General features: G+C 48.6%; 1 protein-coding gene across 1 annotated transcript; it reads left to right on the top strand.

The window, feature by feature from the left end:
* Nucleotides 1–4012: 4012 nt before the first annotated feature.
* Nucleotides 4013–12342, top strand: LOC113408607 (olfactory receptor 6F1-like; the record flags this gene model as incomplete). The annotated part of the gene is made up of 4 exons (XM_026661945.1): nucleotides 4013–4925; nucleotides 10818–10891; nucleotides 11642–11702; nucleotides 12140–12342. Coding segments are annotated over exons 1-4 (1251 nt in total), but the record flags the coding sequence as incomplete, so codon positions are not given.
* Nucleotides 12343–12647: the final 305 nt, after the last annotated feature.

Here is a 12647-nt window from a genome sequence, read left to right as displayed (position 1 = left end):
TTTTTATTGTGGCTTTTTGTCTAATGTGCAATATAAATCCCATGTTCATGGTTTGAGGATCTGATTGTTTAAATTAAAGACTTATTTATCCTTCCTATGGAGTGATTATCAAGTTGGGATACAAGCTTGCGTACTGATGTTACATAGGAACATTGGACCAAATTCACATTTGGCGTAACTCCCTTGACTTCGGAGAATTTGCCCTAGTGTCTTGCAGGAACAGAGCGGGTGTACAAAAATCTACTTCAACACGAGCCCTATATAAATACAAAACAGGGATATACATTACACTTTAAAGTAAGAGTACTGCAGTTACAGTGTAGTTACAGTGCAATGGTCCTGTAATTACAGTGTGCTTATGTTTTTTCAATATCTGTGAGTAACACTGAACCATATAATCAGGAAGTTTGCTGCATAACTGAGAACAATCGCAGAGGCTGGGATTTTCAGGGCAGCCTGCAGGAGTTTGGCACCCAGATTCCATTAACAATTTTAGCCAGCATCAATTTGGTTAGGCCACTTGAGCTGGATCCTCAGCTGGTGTAAATCCAATGGAGCTATGCTAGCTCACACCAGCTGAAGATATGCCCTTGAAAATATCATGAAGAACAGCCGAGTGCATTAATAATTAAATCTGTTATGTAGTTGTCCTTCAGTGTATATGATTTTCTGGAAAATACATATTGAAAAGATAAGCATGTGGTAATTACAATGTAACTAAACTGTTATTACAGTACCCTTATTATAAAGCATGACTGGACATGAACATTATTTACTGCTGAACACATTTTTTTTTCATTTGACACTTTGGCTGATCTTATAAAAGCCACCTAGAAGATTTGGAACCCAAAAGACCAGATTTTTAAAGGCATTTGGATGCCTAGTGGGATTTTCAAAAGCATCTGGTTGCCTACACCCATGAGTGTTAGGTGACTAGATGGTTTTGAAAATCCCCCTAGGAACCTAAATACCTTTAAAAATCTGGCCCAAAGTCTCTTAGGTAGCTTTAAATATCTCATATTTGTACTTCTTGGCACATTGTTTCTTAATTTCCCTTGTTATTCTTACAAGTCTATTTTGATTCTCCTTTTCTACTTCTGTATATTTCTATATGGCCCATTCTTACTCTTAAATGGTTAAATAAAGTTTATATTTTTGTTTGTTTTTCCTTTGTGTTGTGGAGAGTGCATTATTTAAAAGTACGCTAGTAACACACTACACAAAATGATGGAATAAAGCCTAAGGATCAACCTTTATAACATGTTCTCTATGTTATCAGTGAGACCCAGGTAAATAACTCTTTGGGGATGACGACTGGGGAATCTGTCTATTTACAATTTATGAATTCTTGTTGATCCTGTGAAATTGCTGTATCATTGAATGCATCAGTGTATGTGGAGTTAGCAATCTACTGTTAGGGTTGTGTCACATATTTACCAGAACAGGGAAAATGGAGGGTCATTAACTTTAATAGCGCCCATTGATGTGGAAGCATCTCAGAAAAATGAAGGGTAGAGAAACTGGTCTGACCAAGATTATCTGCAAGGATGAGGTTCATTGGAGCAGGGACTGAACCTGAAGCTCCCAGGTGAGTATGCAAATCACTAGGCTATAGAGTCATTCTCTCTCTCTCTCTCTCTCTCTGGCCCACTGAAATTTAAATATTTTATAAAAAGTAGAACAGCTGCAACAGGAGAGAGGCCCTAAATCCCAGTGGTTAGGGCACTCACATGGGAGTGGGGTTCAGGTCCTTGCTCTGGACAGGTGGAGTAGGGATTTAAACTAGGGTCTTCCATATGCATACGAGTGTTGTAACCACTGAGCTATTAAATATTGGAGGGCAGCGTGCTACCTCCTCCTACCTGGTGTAAGCACCTGTCTCCACTAGAGGCTTTCCAGCTGAGAATATCAAGCAGAGATAGGTGCCTCCCTCTGACCTGGATTTAGGCACCTAATCCCCTTTGAAGGGCAGAATCTAGGCTGCACTCATTTCCTTGTCATTGTCTTTTGGTTAGCTGAGGCATCTCTTCGTGCCACATTCTAGCTTCTATGAATCCCATTCTTAGGTGCCTAACTCTCCCCATGCATTATATATGGTTACCCTGGGTGCCTAATTCCAAAGTGCAGCAGTGCACCTAAAGTTAGGTGCTGCAATGCTGAGCCTAAGCTCCCTTTGTGGATCTAGCCCTGCATTGCTTACACTCAGGTCACATTTTCCAGCTTTCTCTTACAACCACAAGAGTTACAACCACCTCCCATCCCCCAATGAAAGGTGAGATTTTGATGTAATAACATGAATCCAGAAGCTTGGTCCCTAGGCACAATACTGCCTGTGTCTAAATCCAGCCATGGCTTAGCACATTATCAGGAAGTCTGTAAAATTTTGCTGAGATCAAATCCATGGGGGCTGGGGAGGAATATAAAATGAGCTTCCTCCTCAAACCTTTTCACTTGCCATAAATTTGTCAGCCAAAGGCAATACCTACTGGCAGACGCTGAGCTTCTGAAGGGGATGAGGGTCTAACCAATATAGAAATAGATACAGTTTTCCAGAATCTTTTGGTTATGAAATGTTCAAATATTCAATTTATAAGACATTTTGTATGTGTGCAACTGATTGTTCCTTCCTAAGTGGAGTATGTTGCATTTGTCTTTATTGAATTTCATCCTATTTACTTCAGACCATTTTTCCAGTTTGTCAAAATCATTTTGAATTATAATCCTATCCTCCAAGAGTGAGGAATCATTAAACTGATATACACAAAGTAAGTATATCTCACCGTGCTGTTTTTGGTTTTGTTTTGTTTTTTACCTATGTTGTAAACCCTGGCATAAATATAAGGACATATTGGGCCTGATGCTCCTTCCATACCAGTCTGACAGTGGTGTAAATCCACTCACTTAAGTGAAGTAACTTCTGATTTACATCAGGCTAAGTGACAGGAGAAATTGCCCCATTGATGCCCATGGAGTTACTCTTGCTTTATACTGTGGTGTGTAAGTGGAGAATCTTCTCCCTTTTCTTCAGTGGGCATACTCCTAATTTGCACTGGTGTGAGTGAGTGGAGAATGAGCCCCATTTACTATAGTAGAATTACTCTCGATTTACACCAAGGTGAGTGAGAAGGGACTAAATTGTATCTTTAACACATGAAACTCACTGCAGTAGTAATTCACTGAGGCAAGTAAATAAGGTCACACAGATTTATCTTAGGTAAGTGTAGTAACCCTCACCCTGACACAAGCAGCTGCAGAAAATGCTGTCCTGGGGAGAGAGATGGCCAGTGAGAGGGCAGCTTGAGCTGGGAAGGGGCTCAGAATCCGCCCAAAGGGGCAGATGGAAACAAGCTATGAGAGGAGAAGAATCTAGATTCTGAGCTAGCGGATGAAATGGAACTTGGGGTAGGAGGTGAGGTGATAAAATAAGAGAACAACAGGAGAATAAAAGTCGGGGATTGGGAAGTGGGAAGGAGGAAAGAAGGAAAATAGGAAGGGTTTCAGGTCAGGAGAAGCCGAAAAAAGTAGACCTGGGTATGTGAGCTGACACTATTAGAGAAGGGAAGTAGAGGGAAATAATATCTACAGATGCACCAGAAAGAGAGTATCAAGGGACAAAAACTGAAAGGAGATATAATTGGTGAAAAAGGGAATTGATCAAAAAGTTATGTTAGATGAAAACAGATCCTGAAAACAGTAAATGAGAAGCTCACCCACAAAGGACCTAAGGCATACGAATACAGAGAATGACTGTTTGAATATCTATTGACAGAATACAGTTCAAAGGTGCCTAAGGGACAAGTGTGGGCCCATTAAGTGAAGAAACCTGCCTCTCCTCACAGTTAGCATAGCCTAGTCTGGTCACCACACAAAGAGGCGGTGATCGGTATTAGGTATCCTGACAGACTGCGATGGTGAACTCAAACCTTCAAGGGTCAGCAATATCTGATATATTTAACTGCCTCTATAACAATCTCTTGCTTTGTAACAGATGGAACATGTGCCTTGAACACAGATGGCAAACCAAACCAGAGCGCACGAGTTCATCCTCTTGGGCTTCCCCAGTAGTCAATATTTGCAGACCTTCCTCTTTGTGCTGTTTTCCATGATGTACATCCTGACAGTCATGGGAAACATGGCCATCATAATCCTAGTGAGAACATGCTGCCACCTGCAAACTCCCATGTATTTCTTCCTCTGCAACCTCTCTTTCCTGGAGATATGGTACACCACAGCCTACATTCCCAAGACACTTGCAGTCATCCTGGGGACAAGCAGAACAATTTCCTTTACTGGCTGCATCACACAGATGTACTTCATTCTATCCTTTGGCTGCACGGAATGTTTCCTCTTATCCGTCATGGCCTATGACCGCTATCTGGCCATTTGCTACCCATTGCGCTATAGTTTCATCATGGACAGCACCTTGTCTGCTTGGCTGGCCCTCTGCTCTTGGGTATGTGGTTTCCTAGCTATTTGTGTGCCGGCGTATCTCATAACCAGGTTGTCCTTTTGTGGCCCTAATGTCATCAATCATTTCTATTGTGACCTAGATTCTTGGATAGTTCTCTCCTGCACAGACACACATCTCCTTCAGCTGGTGGCTTTCCTCACCGCCTTCATTGTCCTCCTGGGCACCTGTATAGTAACTCTGATCTCCTACATTTATATCATTTCCACAATACTGAGAATTCCATCAGCACAAGGACGGCAAAAGGCCTTTTCCACTTGCTCTGCTCATCTGGCTGTTGTGATTATCTGGTATGGCTCCACCATTTTCCTGTACGTCAAGCCTTCTGTACAGAACACCCTGGATCTAAACAAAATAGTCAACACCTTAAACACAATTGTAACACCACTGTTAAACCCTTTCATTTACTCTCTAAGAAACAAAGAGGTGAAGAAAGCCTTGGAAAAGGCACTCCCTGGTATGTAAAGTGTGTAGATGTCTTTGATTTGGTATAAAATAAGATATCATTAGAGCTGTTAAAATTATTTCATTTGCATTGTTTTTTAAGAAAAAAAAAATCTTTTCTCAAAAACCCACAATCTTTTTCTTTTTTTTTTCTTTTTGTTGAAACTGAATATTTTGAAATTCTGGTATTTTGAATTTTTGTGTTCAGCTTTATTCTTTCTCTCTTTCTTTCTTTCTTTCTTCACTCTGTGACTCCTCAGCTTTTGAAAAAATACATAGTGGCACAAGGAAAAAAATAATGAGAAATGAAAATTAAACAAAACAAAACAAAAAAGCAAATCCCTGTATACCATTCACTGTATTGCATTTAGAAGTGAAAATGGGGCTGGGGGAAAAGGATAAAGAAAAAAGAAGGGAAAAGGGGGGAAATTGCAAAATATCAATATTTGGATTTTTCATATTTGTTTAAAAATGTTTTGCAGAAAAAAATACAAAGCAAAGAAAACAAAACAAAAACTAAATAAAAATAATTTATTTTTGGAATGAAAAATACGTTGATATTTTGAATTGTTTCACAAATGTGGGGTTCCCCGCCCCCATTTTTTTCAATAAATTCTAAGCAAAAAGGTAAAATGTAATATGTCTTAGGGCTTTTGAATATGTCTCCAGCTAAACATAGTCTCATCTCCAAGAGCTGATCTAAAAACAGAATTCCCATCCAACGGGAAATTCCAATATTTCGAAATTTGATTTTGTTTTTGTGAGATTAAATCTTCTGAAATACTTAATTTTGATCTTATTGAAATGTTTTATTTTGACTTTATCACTTCAACTTTTATAATATAATCTAATGTAATATTAAAACATGTCTATAATATATTATTATATTATATCATGTTATATTATTGACACAAAACATTTAGATAATTTCCTATATACATTTTTGATGAAATCAATACATTTCTGCAAAATGTTGCAATTTCATTGAATCAACGTTATCAAATGGAAAAAAATCCAACCAGTAGCTGTATTATTTACTCCAATGGCTGGCTACTTACACAGAACAGAGCTTAGGTGGAAAACTCCTGTATTTTTATTACTGAAGTTTCCAAGTTCCTGTGTATGAACTCCATTTACAGCCAATTTTTAAAAGTATTTAGGCAGCTAAAGATATAGATAAGAACCAAGGGCTAGATTCACAAAGAGCGTTAGGTGCCAGACTGTCACTTTAGGCACCCAAGTCCCAGAATCAGACCCCACTGGGATTCACAAAACCTGCACTCAGCTGCTGCCAAACCCTTGTAGGTGCTTACACTCACTCAGAACTTAAGTTTATGCACTAGAAGTTCCCTAGGCACCTATGTTTTTGCCACTGAGGACATGTCCTGTTGTCTCATTCTCTGCGCCCGGATGCCTCAGCCCCAAAGCAACACATAAATCGGGAGAAGATCAGCGTTCCTCCACCTAACTTGCATGCAGAGTCTGATTTGGTAGGTGTGCTCAGAGCAGGGATTTGAACAGAAGTCTCCTACCTCTCTGGTGAGAGCTTTAACCACTGGGCTAAGGGATATTCTGATGTGGGAGTCCCTTAGTCTCTCCTGGTGCAGTTGTTTCACTTTGGATGAATAAAGAGTCATTGGGCCAGAGGGCATATGCACACATGAGAATGACTATAGGCTGGTGGTTAGTAGACTCTCCCCGTATGTGGGAGATCCAGGAGCCAGTCCCCCACTCTAATGACACCTTAATTATTTATCCGAAGTGGAACAGCTTCACCAGGATAGAATACAGGAGAGCTACATCCGATTACCCCATCAACCAGTGTTTAGCGCACTCTCCTGAGTGTTTGGAGACCCCTCTTTAAATCCCTTCTCCCCCTCAAGTAGAGGAGGGATATGACCTAGTAGTTTTCTACATCACAGATGAATACCTTAACCACTGGGCTAAGGGAGGGGGCTTAAGACACACCTCCGTCTTTGGTATCTGTTATGCTTCCCAGGGTTGTGAGGCACCTCTCTACCACTTGCCCTTAGAATGAAGAAGCCTTGTCTGTGTCTGTCGGGGGTCAGCTCCCCAGTCCCACCAGCCGTGGGCAACACAAGCACTCCCCTCTCAGCCTATGCAGGCTCCGCTGTCCCTCTGCAGGTTAGCAATTGGCACTATCCAACACCTGAGCCCTCGGAGTATCTCCTTGAAGTGTCCAGCCCCTGGTCCACTGGACACTCAGCGAATTCACAGCTCCACTGCTCCCAAAGAAGCAGGACACCCCAGCTTACCAGTTTCCCCTCGGATCACCGCTCTGCTCAACACACAGCCCTTAGCGATGTTTATAATGAAAACAAGCACAAGTTCATTTAACACAGAGGAGAGATTCAAGTGCTAGTAAATGGATATATTGAAAACAAATGGTTACATGTAAAATAAACTTATAGTAAACATTCTAGAACCTAGACTTACTTAATTAGCTACTGTCATATCTTATAGTATTGCTCACCTGCGTTTCTCAGCCAGGTAGACTGCAATCCCTTTTTCATTAAACAAGCCATGCTCTCTGCTTGTCTCCTCAGTGCAGGATCCTGGGTTTACCTCAGTACCCCCAGTTACACCTCCCAAATCCATTGTCTTTACTTGTAAGCAGGACACCCCCTTTGCTGGTTTTGTTTTTTTCCTGCAGCTCTTCTCTTATGTGAATTCACAACTTCTGCATTAGGCTCAGTAAAGCAAATGGACTTACATTATGAGACACACAATACACAATAACCAGCCAGAGAGAGAAGCGTTTACTACCCCCACCAGAACAGAACCTGTTTATCACCTTCTGTTGACCTGTCTTAATGTACATACCTTAAGAACATAGTTTTCAGTATAGATACACAACTCCTTAAATATCATCCGTGCATACATTGTGCAATGATGATGACCAGTAAGCTACTACCTCTTGGTAGAGACCTTACATGCCACCCTTTGGTGAACTGTTACATAGAAACCTGACCCAGAGGATCCCTGTAAACACCTTTTGCCCTCTGCCAGTTGGCACCAATGGGTCCCTGGGTCAGAGCACCTCCTATTGGCTAGTTTAGTCTAGTGTTCTGGCTTTTGTGGATCTCATTCTTAGATGTCTCCCTCTCCCCTTCCATTGTATAGGGAGCCTGGGTGCCTGACTCAGGCTGTGTGAATCCCAATGATATTCTAGGTGCCTGAACGTGAGGTGTTGTGACACTGAGTACTGCAACATCTAAGTCCCTCTGTAGTTGTGTAAGAAAGTGGGTTGTGGTAACAGAGACCAAAGATCAACCTTCCTCTTGCAAGATGGAGGTCAGTGATGCAGGTAGACCAGGGAATGTAAATTGCTACAAACAGCAAACTCAGGGTATTGTGTTCTACTATGTTTGAATATCAGAGTTTAATTGTTAGATACAAGCTCTCTGTGTCTTAATAAGAACAACAACACAGCCCTTAGAGCTAAGATCAAGGGTACGCGTAGGATAAGATTTAGAATTAGGGTTAACTTTAGAGTGATGTTTCAGGGTTCGGTTTCAAATTGAGTGTTGGGTTTCAGAGGTTCATGTTAAGAGTAGATGGGGATTATCAAAGGAGACAAAGAGTTGCTAGGCATCCAGTCCTTAATTAATTTCAACAGGATTCAAGCACCTATTTCCATTCTAAACCCCCCAGTCTAAGTTGTTAATTAGCTGAGTTTGGACTAAGGGCTACATATTTCATATTTAAGGTATTTACGTCACCACCATTACCATAGTACAGGGGTTGGCAACCTTTGGCACGCGGCCTGTCAGTGAAATCCGCTGGCGGGCCGGGACGGTTTGTTTTTCTGCAGCGTCCCCAGATTTGGCCAATTGCAGCTCCCACTGGCCGCGGTTCGCCATTCCAGGCCAATGAGGGCTGTGGGATGCTGCGTGAGTTGAGGGATGTGCTGGCCGCCGCTCAGGCCGTAGGAGAGAAGATGCCCCCATGCCCATGGGCACTACCCGGCCCCTCATTGGCAGCCTCAGCACAGAGAGCGAGGTCTGGAGGGGCCTTGGAGACTGACTTGCCACCTTTCCATTACAATGAGTCCCCTCAGGCCAGAGGCCCATGGGTGTGGGGCTGTGAGTGGAGGGGGAAGCTCTTTCTGCCCCAGCTCTGGGCTCCCACAGGGGACTCAGGGCCAGGGAGGGCAGATCCAGCACCACCCAGTGGGACATTAAAAGCAGGTTCTGAAGAGACCCCAGAAGAAATGTGGTGGGTGAAAAAACTCCCCCCTCCCTTCCCCACATCCGGCCAAGCTTCCTCATTTCTCTTCAATGCCTTTTCGCTACTGAGAGGCAGGGGTGATGGTTGACTGATGGGTTCTCCCCCCTCTTCCACCACTGGCCCCTGGATGGAGAGTGTGGGGTGAATACCCTAATGGGAATGGGGTAACTTGGAATTGAAACATTTGCATCCACAATCCTCCCCCCTTTTTGCACCATAAAGGGGCAGGAAGGAGCAAGGGGCAGTTTGGACACACACACATCCCAGCCTCAGTTCAATGTGGGGACATGTAAGGATGTGTGGAGCGAAGAACTTGCAGACAGTCCCTGGCTCCCGGGGGGGCGGGAGGAGGGCGAACTGTGTAGACAGTCCCTGGTGTATAGTAGCTGGGGATGGGGAGTTGGCAGACACTCCCTGGCTGGGTTGGGGGGGAGGGGTGAGGCGTTTGCAGACGCTCCCTGGCGGGGGCGGGGCGGGGCTGGGGCTAGCAGGGATACTTTCCCTTCCAGCCTGACTCAGGGCTTCGCTGCTCAGAGACCGAGAGAGAAGGTACCGGGGGTGCGGATCGGGCCCCCATCAGAGCCCCCTCCCCTGGGGTTCCTGCCCCCCGGTCCTAGCCCCCCCTTTTCTCTGGGTCCTGCCCCCTCTGTGTCCAGGGCCTCCCCACCCCCTGGTCTGGGCTCATCCCCCTGAATCAGGGCTTTGCCTCAGCAGAGTCTCCCCTCCCTGGCTGGGGGGCCCTGCGTGCCGGGGCGGGTTTGGGGGTGTTTGGAGGGAGGTGACCCCTAAACCTTCCTGCGCTACCCCCCACCCCGATCCGCCCCCCCCCGTCCCTTTCTTTTCGTACTTCTCCCTGCGTGGATTTCCCGGAGCCCATCCCCGTGGCGCCCGGCCGGCCCTGACCTGCTCCCCACACGCTGGGTGCCCATTGCCGGTCGGAGCTCACCATCGCCACCTCCCCACTGTGACTCAGCCTCTGGCTCCATCGCATCCCAAGAAGCAGCTACTGCAGCAGGAGCCAGGGCCTGTGAATTGTCGCAATTTTCACGCCGACTCCCTTCCTCCGGGCTGAGAATTAGGCATCAGAGTTAAATGCCGGGGACAAACAACCAGCCCCAGCTCCCCGCTGAAGCCCTGTCCCGGCCTCAGCCCTTTCCCAGCCTATGGAGCTTAGCCCAGAGAAGGTGAAGAGGCCTGGCCCCCGGGCTGTAAATACCTGCTGGGGGTGGGGGCACTGCAGCGTGGCAGTGGATGGTCTGATGCCATCCCCTGGCTGGGAGTTGCAGGCAGAGGAATTCACACTAGGAGGGAGGTGCACCTGTCTGGCAGGGAGGGGAATTAGCTGCTGGCACAACTCCCTGAGGGCTGGGGTGGATTCTCCATCCCGGGCTGTGCGTGAAGCCGGACGGGAGGTTTGTTTAGAAGATCTGCCTTCTATCCCCCCGCAGTTCATTCCGGGCCCTCCCCGGCGTGCGGGTTTGCCCAGGTGATCCCAGTCTTCCCGTCCAACCTTCCAGCTGGGAATTTTCCAGGCGACTGGAGTGGTGGCGAGCTGAAACGTGGCTCGGGGAGTGGGGTTCAGAGCCCCTCTCGGTCATGGCAGCTCTGGCGTTCCTCGCCCCCATCCCACCCTCAGCTTCCCTCTCCTCCACAGAGACTCCCTGCACGCCTCAGAGCCGGGTTTCTGCTGTGGGAGAAATCAACCGGCTGCCGTCCTCTTGCCCCCTCGTAAGGCAGCAAATCCGAGGCCCAGGCCGGACGGTTCCGGGGTGGGGAGCAGGTGCGGCCGAGGGCTGGATTTCGTCCTCGTTGGGGCGGAGGGGGGTGTTATGGCAGCCACTCCGGCCCAGAGTGAAAGCTGAGTAAATAGCAGGGCTGCGTTCCTGCCAGGAACGGCCGGGAGCCAGAGCCTGCTCCACAAACCTCTGCTTCTCTGCAGGGCGACAGCGGGGAGATGGGTCTAGCTGGGTTAACAACCCCCCAGTGACCAACCCCGGTCCCCCGCAACTGCTCCAGGGGCCCCCCAGGGGCTCAGGATAGAACCCAGGAGTCCTGGCTCCCAGCCCCCTCGTTCTAACCCACTAGCCCCCCACCCCCCTTCATTCCGTCTGACCCCCCCACACACGCCTCCTTCCTTCCATCTGTCCGTCCGTCCATCCATCCATCCCCATATACTCCCCCTACATTTCTCCATCCATCCCCCAACTCCCAGCCGTACCCCGGTCCCCGCCTGCCCCTCCCTGCTGCGGGCTGGCGCCGTGGCGGGGGGAGGCAGGGGGCCCGAGAGGAGCCATGACTCTGATCTCAGGAGCTAGGCCCCATGAGCCTGCGGGACTCCCTGCCACAGGACCTGGCTGAGCAGGGGGGTGGGGCAGGGGTCTCGGAGCCATCGCTGGGGGGGACGGGGGGTTGGGGCACCCTGTGCCCATCAGTTTCCATGGAAACCCTGTATCTCACCCCCCACCTTCCCCCACACAGATCCCCAACCCCAGAGCCGAGATGGATCTGGTCAGCGGGCCGCTGCTCGTCAAGAAGCCGGGTGAGTCAGGGCTGTGAGGGGCGGTGCCGTGAGGGGGAGGGCGGCCCCATGGCTGATGTGGCCCCTCGTCCCGGTGTCCATGGGCGGTTTGTGGGGGGGCCCATGGCTGACGTGGCCCCTCACCCCACTGCCCATGGGGGGTTTGTGCGGGGACCCATGGCTGACGTGGCCCCTCCCCCCCAGTGCCCATGGGAGGTTTGTGGGGAGGGCCGTGGCTGACGTGGCCCCTCCCGCCCAGTGCCCATGGGGGGGTTGTGGGGGGGCTGTGGCTGACGTGGCCCCTCCCCCACCGCCCATGGGGGGGGGTTTGTGGGGGGGCCGCGGCTGATGTCCCCCTCACCCTGGTGCCCATGGGGGACCCGTGGCTGACATGGCCCCACGCCCCGGTACCCATGGGAGTCAGGGGGGGCCTGTGGCTGACGTCCCCCTCCCCCCAGTTCCCCTGCGCAGCAGCTTGGTGTCGGTGTTGATCCGAGGCTTCGTGGCTGACGTGGGCTGCGAGCTGCTCTACAGGAACGAGGAGTCGGGGCCCGTGGAGGCCGTGTTCAAGTTCCCCGTGGATGCCGAGGCAGCTGTCTATGCCTTCCAGGCCCGTCTGAGGGGGGCCTGCATCCAGGCCCAGCTCCACGAGAAGACACAGGTGCTCGGGGGCAGTGGTCCCGGGGGGGAGAGAAGAGGGGGCGGGGCTGGGGGGATCTTGGGGTGACCCCGTCTCTCCCGGCAGGCGCAGGAGCAGTACAAGGATGCACTGGGTGGGGGGCAGAGGGATGTCAGGGGACGGGGGGATCTCGGGCTGACCCCGTCTCTCCCGGCAGGTGCAGGAGGTGTACGGGGATGCGGGGGGCAAGGAGCTGTTGGGGGCAGGAGGATGTCGGGGGACAGGGGGATCTCGGGGTGATCCCGTCTCTCCCGGCAGGCGCAGGAGGTGTACAGGGAAGTACTGGC

This window comes from Terrapene carolina, unplaced genomic scaffold (genome assembly GCF_002925995.2).
Source record: "Terrapene carolina triunguis isolate 2854851 unplaced genomic scaffold, T_m_triunguis-2.0 Scaffold19999, whole genome shotgun sequence".
Taxonomy (NCBI): domain Eukaryota; kingdom Metazoa; phylum Chordata; order Testudines; family Emydidae; genus Terrapene; species Terrapene triunguis.
This window is presented reverse-complemented; position numbering and strand designations above follow the sequence as displayed.